This window comes from Salvia miltiorrhiza, chromosome 6, assembly GCF_028751815.1.
Source record: "Salvia miltiorrhiza cultivar Shanhuang (shh) chromosome 6, IMPLAD_Smil_shh, whole genome shotgun sequence".
NCBI classification, from domain to species: domain Eukaryota; kingdom Viridiplantae; phylum Streptophyta; class Magnoliopsida; order Lamiales; family Lamiaceae; genus Salvia; species Salvia miltiorrhiza.
The window spans coordinates 15,289,545-15,313,052 of NC_080392.1; the positions used below are offsets into that span (position 1 = coordinate 15,289,545).

The window sequence follows — 23,508 nt, forward strand, 5'->3', positions numbered from 1 at the left end:
ACTTTAATATTTTTTTAAATGAATAAGGCTACTAATATATATTAACACTAAATAATTTTACCGATTCTCAGAAAATAAACTTAAATTTAATTATTTTCTTATTAAACTGACACATACACAAGTGTTTATTAAAGCTTGGGATCGGTAGGAAACATGACATATATATCGTTTAGGTTGCACAATAGTAAATGTTAGAGATGGTATTGTATACTAATGTTATGCAACGTGTGAGAACCATTTTTTATGTTACAATTTTTTTATCGCCTAAAAAAATATTGAAATATTATTACAAAGTTTAGTACGGAGAAAGACGAATATATTTTATTGATATAGTTTGGTTGTTATGGTTAATATATATTTTATATAAATATATATAATTATCGTTTCGGTTCTATTTTCGATTCAAAATAGAAAAACGAAAATGGAAGCAATAACTAGTTGGAAAATCGAACAAAAAATGATCAATTCAGTCAACTTTTTGGATTCGATTCAGTTTTCGTTTGTGGATAAGAAGTATTGTCAACTATAATTTGGGTTGAATGGCACATAATGTGAATATTGGAAAGGGTGATTCTATTTGTAGCCCCCATATTACTCATTATAGCCTCGGTCAAAAATAATAATCATAGATAATTATAAATTTTAGAATTTTAGCCCCAATGTAAATATCTAATAAATTATAGTTTTGGTTCGTCCTCCGTAGTGTAGGCATAGATAAATGTGGAGATTCAGTTTTGGGTAGAGAAAGCAGAGGCTTGGCAATGGCATGCGACGCCGCAAGAAGCTGTAGATCTGATGGAATCCTTGAGAATGAGAGGATAGGTAGGAGACAAAGGGAAGTGACAATGGCGGAGGCGGATTGTTGTTTCAGCAAGCTCATAAACTTTGCTTTCTAACAGACAAATTAAAGCATCATGCATAAATGAGATGAGGGCCATTGAATACATGATGTTTGCAACGAAAATTAGGGAGGAGAGTTGAGGTAAAAGCACACACAAATTTGAGGAGAGACAGCTAGAGTTGTTTCAACCGACAGGAAATATAGATATTCAATTCATGGCTGTGGATTATAGGATAAAATAGTAAACTAAGTAATAATTTATTATTATTATTTTAAATATGGGTTATAATGAGCAAAAGGAGGCTATCAATACAATTACCCTATTGGAAATCATAAGTGCGCTTGTATTAAGCCGACATGTCTACTTTATTGCTAGACATTATTTTCTGGGCCTCCAAACTTGTGAATTTTTTTGCTTCTATGCCTTTTATTTTATTTTGGGTTTTTAGCATATACTCCCTCCGTTCCAATAATGAAGTCTCCTTTCTTTTGGATACGGGTATTTAGAAGAGGTAAAGTAGATGTAAAAGTAGTAGAGACCACATAATTAGTGCTTTAATTAATGTTATTTTATTTCTTAATTAAATTGACTAATCAAGTCTCTGCGCCTCTCTCTCTCTGTACGTGAGTTCTGCCGCCGTCGTTCGCCGGCTGTTTCAGCCGCCGGCGAGGCTGTTGGCCGTGACTCCGTTCCCCTTTCTCTGGCTCACTGAACACCCACACATACACTCAATCAATCCCTAACTCCCTCTCTTAAATCATGTTCAACCTTCCTTCCCAAAATCGAAACATGCAAGTTCAGCCCCAAAACTTCCTCCTCCATCTGGAATCCGCCGCCGCCGCTGCTGAGGGGCCGGCGAGTCGCCGCCCTTATTCCTTCTTCGGTCGGCGTCACTTCCTCCTTCTTCTTCACTGTCATTTTCTCCATTTCGAGCAAATCCCTAAATTATTTGAGTAGATCTGCTCGCGGTGCAAGCGGTGGAAGGCGGCGCTGGAGGATGGTGGAGGCGGCGGAGGCGTTGGCGTTGGAGTCGGTGCAAGAGGATGGTGGCGGAGGCGCGAGGCGGCGGAGGCGTTGGAGTCGGCGGAGGCGGAGGATGGTTTGCAGTGGAGGCGTGGAGTCAGTGCATGAGGAGGATGGCGGCGGAGGTGCGAGGTGGTGGAAGGTGGAGAGCTTGGAGGTGGTGAAAGAAGAAGAGGAGATGGGGGAGTGGGGACGATTCATTTCAGAGAGAGGAGAGAAGAGAGAGAGTGGCAGATCGGGTGGGGTGGGTAGGTTTTAGGGTTAATTTTTGTGTTTTATAGTATAGCTAATTAATTTACTAATTCATCCCTAATCTATATAATATATAAAAGAGGAGTTTTTTCCCTCTATTTTTTTCCTCTCTTTTTCTCTCTTCTTCCACAAAAAATTTCACTATTTTATTTTTACTTTTTTATATTGTAATTATTTTCTAAACGTCACCAAATTTGATCATGAAAAAATAATTAATAGTATGTATCTTAAATTTAATATAGTATAAAAATCATAAAAAATGAATAAGTTATGAAAATATTAAAATATTTTATTTTCTTTCTCTTCATTAAAAAATTTATAACTTTTTATTTGCGTATGTATAAAAATATTTATTATCATGAATAATATATACATAGCGCAAATTTTCATTAACGAATAATTTTTAAATTTATTTAATAACTTTAATTATCATTGCACTTTGTATAAATTGAATATTTATATTTTTAAATTCATAATTTTATTGAGTAATTGATGTGAACTATTATATTTTATTAAAATATATTTTGTATTTGTTTATATTTAATTTTTTTATTGTTTAAATTTATTTATTTATTTAAATTTATCATTTAATTTCAATGTCTGTCGTGCATCGCACGAATGAGCATATACTAGTTTTACCCAAAAAAGGAAAGGAGACTAGTTAAATGGGACGGCTCAAAAAGGAATAGGAGACATGAATATTGGGACGGAGGGAGTATATTTTATCTTATATTGATGTCATGTTATAATTCATTTGTGCATCTTTAGTTCTTTAAACCTCAGAAATTGTGATCGTCATAAACTTCATAAAAATAAAAGTCTATTTTACTTTTATTTTTTTCCTCTTTTCTATGTTAAAGGAGAAAGTAATAAATTAAATTTTGATTTTTATACTATATAATTTGTAAATTTGATTAATAATAAAATTAAAAAGAAAAGGAAAAGAATATGTTAAAGTGGACTACATGTTAGCCAATAGGTGTAAGTGTAACTAGCCAATAGGTGTAAGTGTAACGTAGATGTTCACCAATAGTATGTTGCATATTGTATCTGAAATTCAAAATATTATTAAAATGCAATTTTATTAAAAAAGAAAAAGAAAAAACCTAAGGAACCCTTGAGAGCACAAGAAAGCAAACTAAGGGCCGAGCCTCGTTATAACCTTTTTACGGAAAACCCAGAGGGAAAAACCGTAAAAAGGAAAAAGAGTACCCGTCTAGAAAGGAGAAAAGGACAAAAAAAGAGGGAGAGAGCGGAAGGGAGAGTTTCCGAAACTCCGGCCTAACCATCGTCCCGAAACCAACCCGGCTCTCACCCCTCGAAAAACAGAACAGAGGCAATAGGCCGGTGAGACGCCGTCGCCAGATTGCCAAGAGTAAAGAGCTATACGGCCGGTTAGACGCCGTCGCCGTTAGCTCGAGCAAAAAGAAAAAACCAAACAAAATAAACAAAAGAAAAGAAGCAACACAGCCGGTTATACGCCGTTACCGTGAGCTTATCACAAAGCCAAAGACCAGACCAAAAGGGTGCAAAAACGGCCGGTTATACGCCGTCGCCGAAATGACCCCATAAACAACAACCAAAGAGAAGCTAATAGTTTCGGCCGGTGATACGCCGTCGCCGAAAACTAAAACTCCATGAAGAGTATCGATAGAACCAGAAGTTACCACCGCCGCACCATGCCCGAAGTAAGCGCTGAAACGGTCAAAATAAAAAGGTAACGTCGTCGCATCACAAAACCGAATACCAGCACCACCTGCCCCCCAAAAGATCGACGAAAAATCAGCCACCGAACCCCCCGAGTTCAGCTGGTCCGAGCAGCCAAACAAGCCCACCAACTGTTCGAGCAAAGAGCAGATCCACCAACTTCGAGCAGCCGAGACCACTCCACCATAAATCATCTGACTATCACTCACCGTTCCCTCCAGATCATCCAAGAAAGGCACCTCGGCCCAGCTGCCTTCCTCGACATCACCTGCAGAAGCAATCAGAAAAGAATGCAGCCAAACCATTGGCAAAAACCGCCATCTCTCCAGCACCTCAATGACCAAACTGCTAGAGAAAAAGCGAAAGGTTCGACGCTGATGGAAAAAGAACTCCATCACCGAGCACCCAGCAGAGCCCGACCACTCAAACCCCAACTGTGAGCGCACCCGACAGTTGCAAACAAGCTCAAGTGACGCCCCAAACCCAACCACCAAACAGAGATTCATCTCGTTTTCCATCTAACGTGGCTATGACAAGCCATATCCAACCTAACCGCCTTCTTAATCTCCTCCACTTCATGCGGCCACCACCCCTCCGTCATATTCTCATTCGCCATAATATCAGCCGGAACATTACCCTCTCGATAAATATGAGATATCTGAATGTTGAAGTCTTGAAGAATCACGAGAATCTTATTCCAAGAAGCAATAAATCTCCAAGGAACAATATTAGAACGTGTGTTAAGGAGATTAACTATATAGGTGGAATCAGACTCGACCCAGAGAGCAAACCAACCACGACTATGAGCAATCTGAATTGCCATAATAACCGCGAGTAGCTCAGCTTCAAACGCAAAGCCAGTACCACCCTTATAGTGAAAACAGCCACGAACCCAACCAACATTATCACGAAAGACACCTCCAGCAGCAATCTTTCCCGGGGCTCCCGAAGCAGAGCCATCCGTATTAACTTTAATCCAGTGCGAGACCGGTGGCCACCAATGAACATTAATCATATCCGGAGGAGGAGCAGCTCTAGTGGTGACGTCAATAGCTCGAAGGATCAAATAGTCCGACCAAGTGTTGCTCATATGGCCAATCTTTGTAAAACTACCCTCAACCTCTTTGAAAGCGACCCGCACAATCTGAAGAAGATGTTTGGCGTAGAAAATTTTGTATTTGAAGATGCAAGCATTACGGAGAGTCCAGATCGCCCAGATAAGAGTGATAATACCAGTTTTCCAAAAAGTTCGCACATGCGAGCTGGTGTCGCGGTTCCACGCAGCCACAAAAAAACTGTGTATATCGTAAGAGAAATCATCGAACTTAAACCACTGAAAGAACTCCCGCCATATAGGCTGAATATTGCTGCATTGCCAGAAAATATGCTCGGCAGTCTCTTCTGCACTAAAACAAAAACAACAATATGAAGGAGCAATCAGCCCCTGTCTCCGCAGACGATCGTACGTTGAAATTCAAAATATGAAATTCAAAATATGTGAATAACTGAACTTATAGTTCAAGATTACGAGTTCGAATTCCACCCAAATTTTTCATGTTCGACCCACCGATATTATTTTGGGGCAAAATGGAAAGTACCATTTTTCAAAGACAAAAACAAAAATGTACCCACCCTTTTCCAAACATATAAAATCTACCCATTTAAGACAATAATGCCCCTATGCACATTCTGGTGCATTGCTCGCCAACAAACCAACGAGCACGTCGAGTGCGTCGAGCAATATACCCTTCAACCTTAAAACAAATGATTCCCTATAATTCATTATAACCATTTTTGTTTTTTAAACAAGTAATCAGGCCCAACATGCTTCCGTAACACTTCAAAATAAATCTTAAATTTAAACCAACATTATACCTTTGTCGACTGGTCTTCTTCAGGAGTCAGTCCGTTGCGTTTTACGGCTCGTCTGCCCACCAGGCACGTTCCAACCACGCACTCGCAAGAGATGGTTGCAACCTTTCTCCTTCACTAAGCGTCGACTCAATACTTTGTTGGAAAAATAAAGAAAATATTTTTACTCAACCGGAATAGTTGGACAAAACTAAGCGTTTATAGAGGAATTATATAATAATTAATTTATTTCATAAAAGTTTCCTCAGGGAGGAGACTAACTTGTTTAGCTACTCATTAGTAGATAATACTTGTGTACATAAATTTAAAAGAACTAAAAACTAAGAAAAACTTGAAAACTGAAAAAATTACAAAGATAATTTAGAGAGAGAGAGTGCTTGTGAAAATGTGTTGTGATTTTCGGATGCCTTCTTCTCTCCAGAACTTGGGTTTATATAGAGGTTTGATCCCCTCTATAATTGCTCGGTTGTTGGCCTCAGATTCTATCTTCGTGGCCAGCTTTCTTGAATGTGATATCCACCTTCTTTTGTCGGCTATGATTGCCGACATTTGTTAATGTCATCACATGGTGCTGGACCCTTGCTTTTATCGTTTTGTGATAATATTGGTAGGGGCCGGCTGCTTTTTTCTTCCACTCACTTTTGTCCTGGAACTTTTGGTGAGTGGTCCTCCTATCATTCCACCCATTTTCGCTTTCTTTGTGGGTGCGATCCTTGCTGTGAATCACATGATTCACTTTGCTTTATCGGCCACCTTACTTTTTTGGTGCCCGAGGGTTTCTTTCCTTTGGAGTCTGATGCTCATCATGTTCATCAGACCGGAACCTCCTTCTGTCAGGCTTTGGGAAGAATCCTTTGCCGAATTCCGGCTCCTTCTGCGTTGAACATTGATCGCAGACTTTATCAATCCAATGGCCAAGATGAGCCATGTTGCAAAATTTGCGACGAGTCTCCTTGCTCCCCGCTATCTTCTTTTCCCACAACATTTGCCGTTTATTTTCGAAAGATTTTTTGGCAAAAGGGGTCGTAGTTGTCATTGTGTTAACCAGGAACGTTCCCAGATCTGAACTTTGGTAGAACTTGAATCTGGACTTCATTTTATCCATCTCTGTGAGACAGACCCATAGACCCCATGCTCGTCTAGTGGAGATTTGGTCCTCCTTGAATGTTGAGACGAATGCGGCCTGGAAATCGGGAACTTTGATCCGGTTCAGGGCTCCCGTGTCAGGTCTCCGAAGCTTGATGAAGTGGAAGGCTTCATGGATTCCTTTTCCAACTGGCTCTGGGGCTGCCCTGAAAAAGTACAATTCCAGAACATCTCCCCGTTTGAGGGATTCGTTGTTTTCCCATGCATCAAACACCGTTTTTTGGATCCATTTGGGTAGACCCTTGATCTCGGTGAAGGCTGGAGAGGTGGTATAAACTGAGGCTAACGCCCCGAACTCATACCATTCTTTAACGTCGTTCGGGTTGGCTCCTGGAGTCGTCCATACCCGAGGATATTTTCCACCAACATCAATCCGGCAATTTCCCGGATTAATGCCCTTTCTTGTGAGAAGTTTCTCCCACCGGTCTTGATACATCTGCCAAGAAGGAGAAATTTCAATAAAATCAGTATCAACCTTAACTTGGCCTGTCATTGGCCTAAGATTGATCTCTTCCTCTTTTACCCCAGAGGTGGAGGGTTGACATGTTGATTCAGGGTGTGACCCCTTAACAACATCTTTTCCTTGGGGATCCGGCTGTGAAACCATCACCTTAGGACTTGGGCTAGGGGTACTTGAATCCCCTGCTACAGGTAATCCGCCCTGTACGGAAAGCATTGCTTTAATCCGATTATCTCAGATAACGCACAAGAGCGACTTGTTGATTACTTCTTGAAGATTGAACATCTTCATGAAGCATGCATCAATTTGGTTAGATACTTGAGCTTCGTCGGCCGCTTGTATCTTCTCTGCTTGTTTGGCGTGTAGAACACACTTTTGCCATTCCTGTTGTAGCAACTCTAAGCTTTCAAAGAGCTGCGCCTGTTTTGCTTCGATGGCCTCCACCTCAGGGAGCTCCATCCCTTGTTAGGAAATCTGCAAGAACATTTTGATCAGATTTCAAGATGACAATATCATAATCATAATATTGGCATTCTGCTTGTCATCTAAGCAATCTAGCCTTTTCAGGTTTAGATTCTATCTTTTTTGTTAAGAAAGCTTTAACATTAGTGTTATCTACTTTCAAAACGAATTTCTTAGCAAGTAAGAAAAACGGCCATTTTTTAAACGCCTTTCGCACTGCAAAGAATTCCTTTTCGTTGATGTGCCATCGCACAGCTTCGTTGTCGGAGAAAAGACCGCTACAATATCTGCAAGGTTCTTCTCCATAAGGAGTGATCTTTGTGAGCACAGCTGCCCACCAGAAATCACTTGCATCTGTATAGAGGACCAGGTCATCCTCATCTTGTGGTATTGAAAGTTTTGGGAGATTTTTGCAAATCTCTTTTAACTTCTTCATACCCTCCCGATGCTCCTCTTTCCATATAAATGGAACATCTTTTTTCAGTAGCGGACTGAAAACTTTCCGGTATTCTGCAAGATTTTTGATAAACATTCCTGCAAAGTTAACAACTCCGAGAAAACTTTGGAGCTGCTTCTTTTCTTTGAGATCCTCTGGGAAATTCTAGACCTTTTCCACAATATGATCTTGTAGAATGATTCCAGATTCATCGATCTCAATTCCCAGAAACTCCATCTTCTGGGTGGCTATGACTGCCTTCTTTTCAGACAGCACTAGTCCTTCTTGTTGGCAAACATCCGCAAAGATCTCCAGATGCCTGACATGTTCATGAATGTTCTTTGATGCAATGAGAATATCATCAATATAAACAAACATAAACGAAGAATAATCCTTGAAGAGATTATCCATTTTTCTTTGGAATATCTGAGGCGCGTTGGCTAGCCCCATTGGCATGACATTCCAGACATAATGTCCTTGTGGAGTTGAGAAGGCTGTAAACTTCTTACTCCCTTCCTCCATGCGAATCTGGTAGAAACCTAATTTGCAATCGAACTTTGAGAATACCCTTGCACTTCTGATGCAGTTGATGAGGTGTTCTCTACTTGGGATGAAGTATCCGTCAAACTCAAGAATGTCATTAATCCCTTTATAATTAATGACTAATCTTGGCTTTCCTCGCTTGATCTCCCCATGATTTCTTACCAGAAATCCAGGACTGCTGTAGGGTGATCTTCCTTCTTCGATCAATTTCAAATCAAGGTGTTCCTTGATTATACTCATCATATCCTGTTGATCTTGAGGGTTCATCAGGATAGGTCTGAACCTTACGAACTCATGCTCCTTTCCAGTTTTAACTTTTAAGGTGGCTTTGAGCTGGTTCTTGTCCCACCATACCAAAGGATTTTCATGGTAACACTTCTGAATTTTCCTTTTGACGTCGGCAATGGACACCTGTTCTTCTTCCTTGATATCTTTGTGTGATATCAGGGATACTTTGAGGATTTGAGTTTCTTCCTTGGAGAGATTTGGGAATCCCTCAGTTCTACATTTGAGCAAAACTTCTCCGAATCTCCTTTGATCCTTCATTAGGGGTCTCCAGAGTCTGCCATCATCACCACGCTTGCTGCGGAATTTGATTGGCATTGAGCGATGAAAAGCTCCATTGAGCCTTTGCACAATGATCTTGTGATCACAATTGGTTGTGAACACTAGCCTCCTGGCTTCATTGTCTTGTATGTACCGCTTGAAGCTTTGCAGAAAATTATTTCCGAATAATATATCTGCTCCGGTATCATGGAAATAAATTGGTGGAGTCTTGACCTTGTACCAAGGTGTCTGTCCTGCTCCGCCGATCAATATTTCCGTTTGTTTTACTCCCTTTGATAGAAGCAAGATCTTTTTGGAGAAATCTCTTCCTGCAATTCGAGGTAGATCTTCTTCTACTTCTGCTGGAAAGACTCCTCGTTTTGATGTACAGATTCCTGCTCCCGAATCCACGTAAGCAGTAAAATATTCTGCTTTGAATTTCTCATACAACATCCCTACAGAGATGTATATCGAGAATGGACTTGTCATTGGATCATCACTCTTTGGCGTCCAATTGTGATCTCCATTCCTCCTGATTTCCATGACCATGGTTTATATTTGTCAAGGAAATCTCGTCCTAAGATCAGGACATCCGCTTCTTGTCCGGCTTGGCCTTCGGTCTGGATTTCAAAACCTCCAACCTCTAGAGTTCCGATGTATCGGTTGTCTCCTAGATTCGCCAAATAATACAACGTACTACAAGGAAACTTGTTTTCCCTGTTAGTTGTATCAAATCTTGTGGAAACCTTTCTCCATCCTTCGGGACATTTGAGTTTGATTCTCATGTCCTGAACTGGTGTTTCTTGAATCGCCCTCCTCTCATAGATTTGAGAGAAACTCCTTGTTATAGGCCCTGAAGTTAGCCTATTTCCTTGGAATGATAACCTTGGTGCTCCCAGTCTGAGACTCTGGGTATGACTAAGCACCTGTTTGTCTCCGACGTCGATGTCGATTTCTCCGATCTGGGGAATCTCCACTCGGTTTGGATTGACTGCCTTGGCTACCTCCTTGAATATTTCTGGAATTTCAATAAATTCTTTTCCCAGAAATAACTCCGTGTGATGGGAATTTGATAAGGTATACGAGACCTGATAAGTCAATGAGTATGGCCTATTTCCTCCCGTCATAAGTTCCTTCTTCTTGTAGTCCTGATAGAGTGTCAGGGCTCGGCTGAAGGATGAATCTTGCAGATTATAAGCGATTTATGGGTAGAACTCGGTTATAATCTTCTTGGCATAGAGATTGCCCAAAAAACCTCCAAGAACTGATTCTCTGGCATCTCTGATCCTTTTGTCGCAAAGTGCGACGTCAATTGGTTGGTCTGTCCCTGGGAAGAGGGAAGATTTGATTACCAACTGAATTGCTCCAATATGAATCCATTTCATCGTACTTGCGACTTCTGGCTTCATTTTCTTAAGATCCTGCCTTATATCTTCGGCTGGAACCAGCTGGATTTCCACCTGATTACTTGTAATCTCAATTGGAAGCGCCATTTCTCGGTTTGTAACGCCAAAATAGACATGATGCTTCCTTTTGGATGGAATCAAGCTATGTAAAACTCGATTCAATCTCCCATTGGAAAACCCTTGGTATGTCTGTACCTCTCCGGTTTCCTTCTTGAGTGTTTTCACGAGTTTTTTCACCACCTCCTCTTGTGGAATCAGAAAATGACTAGAAAACCCATTCTGATCCTCTTTCTGGGTGTGGTGTACCTCGTGTTCTTCTTTAGTCTGACTCGTCTCCGGTTGATCCATCAGTTATCTCCGAATCTTCAGAACTAAAGACTTCTTCTTGCTCATATATGCTCTCATCAGATGATATATCTTCAAACTGATACACGGGTATCAATTTCTGGTAATAGAGAGCATCTTCGATATCCTGTGTGGATTCGAATTTCTTTATCCCTCTTTTCTCGTTGTCGGGGCAATTGGTAGAGATATGCCCCTTTGCACCGCACGTCCAACAGTTGCAATCTTTGAAACTTTCATTTGCTTTGGCCTGAGTACGCCTGAAAGTTTTTCTCGCCGGGATTCTCTTTTGATTTGAGAATCGATTTCTTGATGGTCCGCTCCGTTGGCCTGATTTGTAGGAGCGTGCCTTCTGTCTGGTCCACATAGTTCTTGGCTTCCAAGAACTTCTCCTAGACTTTCTTTCATAGGGTTGGTACCTATGTTTCTTTCGGCTCCTCCTTTGATACAGCAATTCAGCACCAATCTCTGTTGGAAGATCAATGTTGTCGCACATCAATGGAGATTTCTTATTGAGTCTCCTCAATCTCTTGAGATTCCTCTGGTCCGCTGCCTTCTGGCACCATTCGGACAGCTTCTTGTGAACATATGACATCCTTCTTGATGCACTATCAAGTGGATATTCTCCTGGTGACACATACTCGTTGATGAGCATTTCCCTCCATGGACTCGGAAACTTTGTGAAAAAGAGGTCCTTGGCCGTCTGATCATCAACTAACCCCATATGGACATATAGGGTGTACAGGCGTAGAAATTCATCAAGAGCTTTTGGCTCTAGCACCACCAATCTTAGATTGTATAGTGCCTGTTGATATTTCTTGCGCTTCTCCTCTGCGGATCCTTCGAAAAAACCCATTCCCAAGAAATGGATTTTAATTTGTTTAGCGGCCAACTCAAGGATGTCAGAAATTGACGTGTGGCTAAACAAATCATTCTTTCCCTGGGTGTCGATTTTATCCCAGTATTGTTTTGCCATGCCTGCAAAACTTGCTTCGAAGATCTTGGCAAATTCTTCTTTGTCATAATCAATCGTGGCGATCACAATCTTCATTGCTGAAGCCCATTCATCGATGAGTCCTTCCCAATCTTTGAAACTGGCTTCATCGAGGTTGAGAATCAATCCGTATTGATGGATTGGTTCTAATGTGACCTTTCCTACAGGAGTATCCCGCATCTGAGGTCGTCGTCGTCGGGTTCGTTGAAACTGACCCGCGTTTTCTTGAGCCGCACCTTTCTTTGATTTTTCTGACGACTCTCCTTCTTGAGGCTCAGTTTTGGGCGCCTCATCTCCTTGGTTCATCTTTAGATCAACCATGTTGAGGTTAGCAAAAGATTCTGCTAACTCCTGTAGATCTTCTAATCCGATTCGATCAAGGCTATTCATTTGCCTTTCATGATTCGAATTATGTCCTCCGGTGTCAGCTCCTTGGGTGCTGCATCAAGTGGTAGTGGATACGTCGAGTCTTTGGACCATTTTTTCCGAATTTTTCCTGAACATGGTTTTCGCCGTTCGATGTCCTCCACTCTTTTCTGGATATCACGCAAGAGGGTTAGTATTTCCTCTTGTTTGAGTGATATTTTGCTCATCTCCATTGGTAGCTCATACAGCTTGTTGCCGTAATATTCCACCATTTTTTGAATCTCCCGCAAGTTGACATTCTCGGAAGAGTCCGGCTCGATCTTGTGGTAGCTTGGATAAGCTACTCCTGCCTTGTTTTTTGGTTCCATCAATCGTGCGACTGATGGGCCTCGTCTCTGGTTCGTTCAATCGCCGTCCTGGTTGCGGCGAGTCCCATGAGATTCTCATGGTAGAATTGGATACTCGTGATAATATCACGAATAATCTCGACATCTTCTCCTCGTCGTAAGTTGGTTACGAGGGCTCGATTGTTCCAGTTGAGTCCGTCTAGTAGACGGGTGGTTTCGCTCTCCAAATGTTGGAGAGAATTCCTGTATGGTACACATCTCGGACACTCGTCCGGATCCATAATTTTTAAATGGAGTCTCCTCCCACATAGGTTAATTATAAAATAAATTAAAAATAATATAATTCCTCCATAAAAATCCGCTCTGATACCATTTTGAACAAGGATCAATTAAACTGTTTTTGCTTAAAAGTACGTGGCATTGTCTCACAGTCCAGACCCAGATTACAGAGTAATCTATCGGGCACGAGGAAAGTTTCCAGCCGATATACCATAAGCGCGGATTAATGCATATAATGAAGTAAAGAGAATTCCAACAATTACTTGTCCAAAGCAAAATTGGAGTGAAAATAACAAGTTTGGACATAGTAATGCAAAGGGTGGAAATAGCTAAAGGGCAAAGTTGTCCTAAGTAGGTATATTTTGTATATTTTAAAATAGGTGGGTACATTTTAGGTTTTGTTTATGAAAAGGGGTATTTTCAACCATTAACCCTATTATTTTTCTTATCCAATTTAGAATTCCCAAATTTTTCATGTTCAACCCACCGATTATGATTTTTCTTATTCAATTTATTTCTGTAGGCAATTTGTATGCTATTGCAGAACTTACAGACCAATTAAGGACCCCCCAAAAAGAAATTCTCATTATTTAAGAGCATATGTGGCAGCCCACAAGAAAAGCAGTTAGGTGAATTGCAAATTCATGGCAGTGGAAAGACAGAGATGGGGCAACTCAAAAACAAGCATGGCTTTGTTGTGCAGGGTCTCGCTCCAACAATCAAAGCCCGACTCTTTTACGTACAACTAGTGTATAGCCCGTCGAAATTTGACGGAATTTTAAATTATAATTTAAATTATTTATATTATTTTTTTAATTAATTTAATTTGATGTAATAAAATTTACATTATACTAATCTCAACTATATTTGTCAATAAAATATTACTCCCTCCGTCCCAGCTTTTTGTATCTACTTTTAAATACAACTAAAAGTGGATACAAAAAGCTGGGACGGAGGGAGTAACTTTTTATTAGAATAATAATAAAAATACCATTTTATATAAAATTTTGTATAATTTTTCTATATTGACAGATAAGAATTAATTTAAAATCTCATTTGTCATCTAAACATCATTCCATCTCAAATCTGTAAGACCAGATGATCATCAAGAACATGAAAGACAATATCTGACGTTTGTTGGAATAAATAGCTTATTTAATGCCATAATTACTTTGTAATTAATGGAATTAAAAAGTATTTTTGGAATCTACATGTTGAGTAGATTAATTTGGTATATTTACTTGTTCAAATCTATAAAGAATTGAATGAGTAATTTATGCCCAAAGATAGCCACTGTTCGGACCACCTATTTGCCCAAACAGTGCACGTGGCGGCGGTTAAGAACCGAAGAGACACGATGGTTCGGACCACCTGTTTGCCCAAACCTACGTGGCAACGGTTAAGGACCGAAGAGGCACGCTAGTTCGGACCACCTGTTTGCCCAAACAGTACACCCTTTCAGACAGAAGAGACACAACTCTCCGAACAAGAAGGGTGCACCACTTCGGATTGAAAAGTCACGTCCGATCAAGAAAACCCCTGGAACACTATAAATAGGGCCCTCCAGAATGAGATTAAACACACCAACAAATTTAGATAATTAATCTTGTCATATTAGTTTAGTTTACATACTCAGTCCCGAGTATCAAGCCGTTCGACCGGATAGCGATCTTCTAGTGCTAAGGACTCGTCTATCATCCCGAAATTGTTGTATCTTGGGGGCAATTAGTGTAGATCTGCAAACACAGAGCGGAAGTAATTTTGCCTTAAGGAGAGAGATTTATTCTCGCCTCGGTTCTACATGTTTTCTATTATCGTCATTCTATTTTCTACACTCCCAAATAACTACTTTTGAACGCCAAACTTTTGAGCATTATCTCGTCTGGACCCTAAAATACTATACTTGACTTAATGTGTCAATCATTTGAACATCAATATCTGATTATTTAAATATCATAACTCACTTCTAAACATCATTTTCATTAGAAGCTTGAAAGATCGGGATAACTTGTGAGATTATACAAATTGAAGATTGTGAGATCATAACTAACTTCTAAACATCATCCTGTATGGAGCTTGAACAACCATAACATGATTTTGTGCATCATCTCATTTAGAGCTTAAAATGCCATAACTGAGTTTCAAGCATCATTTCGTTCGGAGTTTGAAAAAATAAAAATGGCTCGTGAGCATCATCTTGTTTGAAGTTTGAAATACCATAACTAAGTTCTGAGAATCATCTCGTCTAAGGCTTGAGAAAATTGATGTGATATTGAAATTATATCATATCAATTTATTCAGTATTTCAATTGGTAATTTTTCATAAAAAAATCAATGTGTAATCCAAAAAAAATTAGAAACTTATACAAAATATCTTATTTTATGACCAAATTAAAATGAATAAATAATTTATTTAATTACAAGTATTTATTTTTAAAAATAAAATTAAATAATTTTTGGTTTGGAGAATAAGAGCATCCTTTTATACAGATCTTATTTTGGTGAAATCTCATAAAAAATTAATATGGGATGAGAAGATTCAGATAAATAAGAATGAATAAATATGAAAATATTTGGAGAATTAGGATAGGTGAAAAGCAAAAATATGGTGATGCCACATAGGAGTATTCCATTTTCCTATTTGATATTTGATGATTTTATTCTCGTCCTAAACCCTTATAATAATACTAATTAATTTTTTGAATTTATTTAAATTTATAAAATATGTATATAAACAAATGAAATATCAAACAATAATTGATTAATAATCTCGATACAATTTCAAACAATAAGAACCTATTTCAATTTCAAAGCCCAACTCTTTTATGTAAAATGGTATACCTTTCCAACTAAAGAAATATACTCACTATTCCTGATCGTGGATAACACCCCGACACCATTTCGAAATATTTGGATGTAATGCATTACGAGTAAGGTTTTATACCTACGATATGCAATTTGATGAAGAGAATAATCATGCTCGAAAATAATAATCAAAGCTGTCCATTCTCCTCTTTTTGAGAGGAATCATTCGATCATGTTCTGTTGTGATACTTGTTTTCTTCTACTATGTGGAACATTATTCGCAATTGGTTAAAGATCCCTCTACTATCTTCTTCACTCTGGGAAGGAATAAGGTTCCAAAGTTGATATTCAACATCATTTGACAATATTGTGTTTGTTGGAAGATTTGGAAAGCTAAAAATGCGAGAATTTTATAGGTGGATATTCTGATAGCAGTAAAATGATGAAGGGTATTATTATTTGCACGTAGAGATGGAGAAAAACGGTGTGTGCTAGCCATTTTTGCTATTCGTCTCACGATTGGTTTTCGGATCCTATTACATATTTCCAATCGAACATTGCCTAAGTTGCTAGGCGATGTAATCTATATTTTTCTATACTTTGTATGGATTTGAGTACCCCGGTCCCCTTGTACTCTTTTTAAAAATACTAATATTTTATTTACCTTTCAAAAAAAAAAAAAAAGAAAGACGAGCATACCTGTTAACACTTGTACCCACCCATACCCTATACATTTTGCAACAGGGATACATCATACATATTCTAATCCACCATTACAATATGACTCGAGTCTTGCTCAATAGTTACAGGTTCGAGTTGAGTAGCAAACGACATATAAGGCGTTGAATAAAATTGGTCCATTTTTTATATTTCAAATCAATCCTAAGAGTGTGTTTGCTTTTTATCTCTTTAAATAAAATGATAATACAATGAGGTATAAATTTATTATTAAAAGCAGGAATCATATTTTATATAAATGTTTGATTTGAATGATAATATATTTATCCACTTTAAAATGTACGTAGTATAAAATTATATCACTATTTTTTTTTTCTTTTTCTTTTTGAGGAAAATATCATTATTTCTTAGATATATATATATTTTTTTTATTATGTCCAAGCAAAAAAAAGGTATAAAGTGATAAATGAAACTTATCTTTTCTTTATATCTCAAATCAAACTTATCAAACTGGCTAATACTGTTGAGCTCGATATCGAGCTCGTCGTGTGAGTTTGTTTCGAATTTATAAAATCACAAAAGTTGGTGTTTCCACTATTTAAAAAAGATGCGCGAATGAATTTTAGTTTATCTCATAGTATTTTATTTCATGAATATCCAATTCTTGTCCACTTGGAACATATGCCTTGATTCATACCAATTTGGTAAAGCTACCAACAAACATATATCTGCATACAACTACTTGCGTTTCCAATTCAACTTGTACATTATCATAATAGAATAGAATATTTCTACTACACTTTTTCAGTCGAGATTCCTAGACAACGACTGCAGATATATCTAAAAAAAGTCACAATTCGGCTAGTAAATAACTCCATACACAATATTATTATACGTATTCCATCCTAATCAAATTAACTTGTTTTACTTTTTTGAATGTTTTAGATAGATAAGTTGGTTTTCATAAAGGGGTGTGTTCTATTTAGTTTTAGATTTATTATAAATTTTATTTTATTTTATATCTCTTTAAATGTCTCGTTTGTTTTCTCTCTTTCGACAAAAGAGAATTATACATTTTTTTTATTCTTCATTTTCATTCAAAAAAATGATACTCCCTCCGTTCCACTAGAATAGGCTCAATTCTTTTGGGGCACGGAGATTAAGAAACTCATTTTTGAAGATAAAAGTGGTGTAATCCACATCAATTAAGTACAATTTTTTTACTAAATGAAAAACAAGCCTATTCTAGTGGGACATCCCAAAATGAAAAATGAGTCAATTAGAGTAGGACGGAGGGAGTGATATTATCACTGCAAAATAAAAGAATAACATGATACCCCTTGAAGTGAAAAAGAAAGAATGAGAAAAGGTGAAATTCTCTCTTATAGAAAATGAAGGACTCGTGATAAATTTACAATTAAACAGAACACACTCAAAAAATATTTTTTTTACTCGTTTACTTCTTTGATTGACTTTAATATTAATTCGCATTAAATAATAAATATGAAAATATTAGAAAGGTTATTTATATATTTTCTTTTTCAATAGTTTTCTTAATTCACGTGCAAATTTCAATCAACCTGTATAATTAGGACAGAAGGAGTACAATATCTCTACCAACCCTTTCTCAATTGATATACTTAGTAGTGTTCGGTTACTTGAGATTAAATTAACCAATCATTTCTCGAGATTACATTGGCGCAAGATTACTCGAGCTTAATTTGTCATAGTGGAAAGAGTAAAATTTTGGAATAGCCAAAATGGATCATAAAACACAAATTATGGCCACTCATTGAAAAAACATAAATTTTGACCATTTTTATAGCTTTGGGACGTTTTTGCCCTTAATTGGGCGGACTGGGTAGGGTCAGGAGCGCGGGTCGCGTGACGGGTAGGATCAGGCACGCGGGTCGGGTTAGGCACTTATGGCACTAATAGTGCCATAAGTGCCAACGAATTTTTTTTTACTCCCCCTGCCCTGTCTACCCCCTCAGACCCCGACCCCACCCACCCCCAAGCCAAAAACAAAAAAAAAATTTACTCTCCCTAGATAAAAATAAATCAAATTTTACTTTTGTTATTTTATTTTATGGCACTAATAGTGCCATAAGTGTCAACGAAAATCCAAAATAAAATAAAGTAAAATGGTCTTTTTAGCACTTATGGCACTATTAGTGCCATAAGTGCCAAACATGCAGAACAAATATAGAAACAACAGCATCATCTAAACCCTAAATAGAACATTTAAACCTAAATGGATAATCTAAACCCTAAATGGAATATCTAAACCCTAGGGGAAGTGTTTAAAAAGTTCCTTCTGGCTTGGGAGTGGGTGGGGTCGGGGGTAGACAGGGCAGGGGGAGTAAAAAAAAATTTCGTTGGCACTTATGGCACTAATAGTGCCATAAGTGCCTAACCTGACCTGCGTGCCTGATCCTACCCGACACGCGACCCGCGCTTCTGACCCTACCCAGTCCGCCCAATTAGGGGTATATTAGGCATATTGCCTAATTAATGGCCATAATTTGTGTTTTTTCAATTAGTGGCCAAATATTGTGTTTGCATGTTCAATGTGGCCATTTGACACCATTGTTTCTAGTGGAAATGCTAAGACTCATGAAACAAGACTAATCCCAAGTATCGGGTCAAGTCATCCAACCAAACAATATATTATGATCAAATCCATCAAACCAAACAACATATAGTTGCATAGTACGAATGTTGATATCTTGAAAAAAATCGAGAAAAAATCGTATAATTCCTACAATCTACTTAGATTGGCTGCAAAGGTGGTCCAATTTTTTTTCCCTGAATATTGATGGCAAGCATGTGCTGCATGAATCACAGATACAAACATGTGGTTTGTGCACAGACAACATGCAGCTGTCTACCACACTGATTGCTTTCCTTTCAAGAATTCATCCCATGCAAATAGACTACTCACACACAGTACACACACTAGGTGGCTCTGCACATGCAAGAATTCACTGTAGTCGATGATCAAGCTGCCCTAAAACGCTACCTGTCTCCCCCTTTTCATGAAGACTCAAAATTTTCATGGAATGAACGCAGCTTACCATCTAAAAAGCAAAGATACGGTGTGTATGTATTGGTCTACTGGTAAAGTGGTTAACGCACGATGCTAAAGGTCTCGGGTTTAAGTCTGTTATCACGCAATTTTCAAAAATATTTGTTCAACAACAACAACCAAAAAAAGAAAAAGATAGCTACCAAAGATAGGAAGAAGTGCATGTGTAAAGAAGGAATTTTGATTTTTTATCATATCCGAACAACGGGAGGATCAATATTCATGTTTCTCCTCACGAGAATTGAATGTGTAATAACATGTTACATCCGTATGAATCATGAATCACCACTCTCCTCGCGGGGAGTGAAATAGTTTGTTAGCTATTGCATACGCTTATCTATAAAGCAGCATGCCCTTTACTACTCAGTAAACAAGTAAGCTTATAAAGGAAAATGAAGCGAGGGGTTGATGTTAGCTTGCCATTTTGAAGCCATTAGTGCCGCCCATAGATGGTTCAGCAGCGTAGAAATTCAGACCCCTCGTCCGGCCAGGGGCACCACCCTTGATCAAAGATAAATCCAGCACAAACCTGCAAGAAAAGCTCGAGTAATCAATATTTCATCATGAAATTATCCAAGTTGTGTTTGTGACTTCATGTCAATAGTCAAATACATGTTGCTAGCCGGTTTCTCTTGCTGTGGAGTAGTGCAGTTTATGAGGATCTTCTGGTCAATTTTTGAGACGGTATGTTCCAGAGGCACGTGGACCATCTCTGGAGCTGGAAAAACAAGCGCGCTAATCTCATTTTACGAGCAAAAGATTTTACAGGCAACATTTAGTTGGATAGAATCAAAACTTACCTGATAAATTGGTAGCCTTGGCATTCCCATCACTAAGGCCTAATAGTTTCTGCAAGATTTGTGAGATTCAATTTCAGTATTTTGTTGGAAATACAGACATATATAGAGGAAAAATAATAAGATTCAATCACTTTAAGATTCTCGTAACATGTCTGCAGATCATCGTTGATTAAGGTATGATCAAAGAGCCCGGGCGAGGTTCCCTGATCAATCTCTGCCTTTGCATTTCGCAGTCGCTTTTGGATCTGTTCTTCTGTCTCAGTTCCCCTGCATGGATAAATATGAACTTTGTGTCAATAACACGAGACTTGATGTATAGAAAGGCGACGACACTTGATACATAGAAGGTTAGCCTACCTAGCACGAAGGCGTTTCTCAAGCTCCTCGAACGAAGGAGGGCAGATAAAGATAAATATGGCCTCGAGAGAACTAGCCCTCACTGACCTAGCCCCTTGGACATCAATGTCAAGAATGCATCTCTGCATAAAATCAAGAATCATATATTTGAACTAAATGCTTATCATGTCTCATCAATAAACGACGATTCGATACCTTTCCTTGGTCAGTAACCACCTCAACCGATTCTACACTGGTTCCATAGAGGTTCCCATGAACCGCTGCAAACTCTAGGAATTTCCCATCCTGTATATCTTTCTCCATCACACTACGCTCGGTGAAATGATAGTGGACGCCATTCTGCTCGTTGTTTCTTGGAGCTCGGGTGGTGTGGCTCACTGAGAAGCCGAACATCTTTGGGAAGTCCTCCATCAGTTTGGTAATGAGCGTGCCCTTACCAACTCCCGAAGGACCACTGATAACAACGGGTATTTGAGCTTCACCTACCACACCTTTACTCCAAGCAACCACTTCAGTCCCCAGTCTAACTCTCTGCTCTCTAACAAACGCAGTGTTAACCTAAGGAATCGAATCAAGAGGCATCAAAACTAGATAATACAAGAGATGTACATGCACACTCCCTAGTGACACTATGCAAGGATGCTAACCTCGAGAAACCAAAAGCAATCATCTGAGGTCGAGTTACCCTTAATAACCAAAATCCGATCTTCATCCAAGACTATAGCCGAGTGGCCCTTTGATAGCGTAGGCTTCGTCCCAAATACAGTTGGAATCACCCTACAACATAATCCAAAATTCTGAGTTAACTCAAAACTCAAATTGAAGAAAACTGCACTAACATCAGATCATTACCATTCACTCCTAGATTTCTCAAAAATCCGAACTCCAGCAGATGAATCAGATCCATTTCCCATTGCACCAATGACAAACTGAATTCAAATAAAGCAAAAGAGGTCCAAGATTTATCCATAACCAAGGACACTTGAAGCATAGTATTTCATTCAAGATATTGAATCATCATACTGTTCTATTGCAGCCCATATTGATGATTGTTTCGGAGCCCTTCGATTTCAAGAGAAGCCCATTTGAAAAATCATCAGCAATGAAAGCCGGAGCTTCCCCCTGATCAACACACATGATTAAGCCCATTTTTGAGAAAATCAATTTTTTTCTTTTTTGTTTTCCCCTATAATTAACAAGAATGGATCATAAATATGAGCTCTCACCATTGATAGAGGCAATCCAACCAATCAACAAATAATCTGTTGCAAGAGAAAACGTATCGAGACATGAGATCCAAATATACATCTAATGCTCACAGCTCTCATTGCTCAAAAAGCTTACACCAAAATGCATAAAATCTCAGCTCCCTTTAAACACACAAACACACAATGATTGATCTAACTGAAAAAAAGAAAAAGAAAAAGAAAAAGAAAAGGAATGATTAAATATTATCAACGCCTCAAATAACAGAAACCCGAATTGCCCGCCACATAATTTGAGTAATTAAAACAACATATAATAACAACATTCAGCTGCATCCTACGAAAACTCCACACCTCCATTGATAACACAGAGCTCAAGAAATTGCAGAAAAATCAAAATTTTGAAAGCAGTAAGAAAAAAAAAATAAAAAAAAAGCATTAAAAATAAGAAGAATTATGCCACCTCAAATCCACCCGAAAACCACTGGATCAAACTGCTGCTACAATGGCTTTACTTTTCTTTTGTTTTCTTTTCTCTCCTTTTATTTATGTGCGTGCAGCGAAAAGGGTGAATCCAAGGCGAGATTTTTAAGGCAGGGGAAGCTTGGGATTGAGAAAGTAAGAAAGTTTGAAGAAGTTGCAAGAAAATTTGGGAGGGAGAGGCGCTCCCATTTTGGAATTAGTATTAAGTATGCCAGAGAGGTTGATTTGCTGTCGTATTCAGTTCACTATGCTGCAATTTGAGGGCGATATGTCTCTTTCTCTTTCTAGATTCCTTCTCTTTCTAGAATTCATCCCTCTCTTTTCTTGCTTTTTCTTTATTCTTTTTCCTCGACAAGTTGGGAACAAACGACGGTTTCCACGAAAATTTGACTGGGTATAAACATTGTCCCATGATCACATACGTTTTTTATTTTATTACCAATTTACGCTATATACGGTGCAATCGTATAATTGATTGCTAGAATGACATTATTTTATTTAAAAAATAATATTTGAACATTTTCGAATAACACTACTTCAACATACAAATAACATCAGATGTATGTTGAAATAGTGTTATTCAGAAACTAATTGTACGGTGCAATCGATTGCATAGGAGAATGTCTCATTCTTAAATTAGTTTTTAAGTATTTATTTTATTTTTAAGGTTAATTTTTAACGTGATGTTGTCGACAATCTCTATATGTGTTGATGATTTGATGTGTTGTGTTGATGAATATGAAATAAGTAATATTGTGCATACACTACAAAAAAAATTAATTCTAGCGACGGAAATTCCGTCTCAAAATCCTGAACATTCCGTCTCAAAATTCTGGTTACGACAGAACTGCGACTGAACGACGGGGACGCTGAAAACGGGGTCACTAAATTCTCTAGCGACAGATTTTGTTTTCCATCTCAAATCTAACGACAGAATAGCCACGAAAATTCCGTCTCTAACCGACTGGTGGTCGTCTGTGTTGACCGAATTTTGAGACGGAAACTGAGACGAAAATTCCGTCTCTAGTTGAGACGGAAAGGATTCCGTCGTTAGATTTTCCGGCGATCA

General features: G+C 38.4%; 2 protein-coding genes across 3 annotated transcripts; both read right to left on the minus strand.

Annotated features, from left to right (window-relative positions):
- Positions 1-4,326: 4,326 nt before the first annotated feature.
- On the minus strand, positions 4,327-5,616 carry LOC130990552 (uncharacterized). Its single transcript, XM_057914777.1, has 2 exons — positions 5,538-5,616; positions 4,327-5,225 (listed from the first exon to the last, which is right to left on the minus strand). The coding sequence occupies exons 1-2, from the start codon at positions 5,614-5,616 to the stop codon at positions 4,327-4,329; spliced, it is 978 nt and encodes a 325-aa protein (XP_057770760.1).
- Positions 5,617-19,759: 14,143 nt separating this feature from the next.
- Positions 19,760-22,844, minus strand: LOC130990136 (guanylate kinase 2). Of its 2 annotated transcripts, none has more exons than XM_057914336.1 (11): positions 22,420-22,844; positions 21,978-22,013; positions 21,775-21,873; positions 21,604-21,680; positions 21,399-21,528; positions 20,947-21,309; positions 20,752-20,873; positions 20,526-20,661; positions 20,395-20,443; positions 20,207-20,312; positions 19,760-20,123 (listed from the first exon to the last, which is right to left on the minus strand). In XM_057914336.1, exons 2-11 carry the CDS (start codon positions 21,978-21,980, stop codon positions 20,006-20,008), a joined length of 1,203 nt encoding a protein of 400 aa, XP_057770319.1. In that variant the 5' UTR covers positions 21,981-22,013; positions 22,420-22,844; the 3' UTR covers positions 19,760-20,005. The 2 variants fall into 2 exon arrangements, with proteins under 2 accessions (XP_057770319.1, XP_057770320.1); XM_057914337.1 differs by having other exon boundaries at positions 21,978-22,155.
- Positions 22,845-23,508: the final 664 nt, after the last annotated feature.

Coding starts and splice junctions, on each gene's coding strand:
- LOC130990552 (XM_057914777.1), bottom strand. CDS start 5,616: ATGGTTATAATGAATTATAGGGAATCATTTGTTTTAAGGTTGAAGGGT. Junction 5,226..5,537: donor CGCACTCGACGTGCTCGTTG/GTTTGTTGGCGA, acceptor GTTTTAGTGCAG/AAGAGACTGCCGAGCATATT.
- LOC130990136 (XM_057914336.1), bottom strand. Junction 20,874..20,946: donor TGGTTACTGACCAAGGAAAG/GTATCGAATCGT, acceptor GATTTTATGCAG/AGATGCATTCTTGACATTGA. Junction 20,124..20,206: donor GAGAAACCGGCTAGCAACAT/GTATTTGACTAT, acceptor CTTTTCTTGCAG/GTTTGTGCTGGATTTATCTT.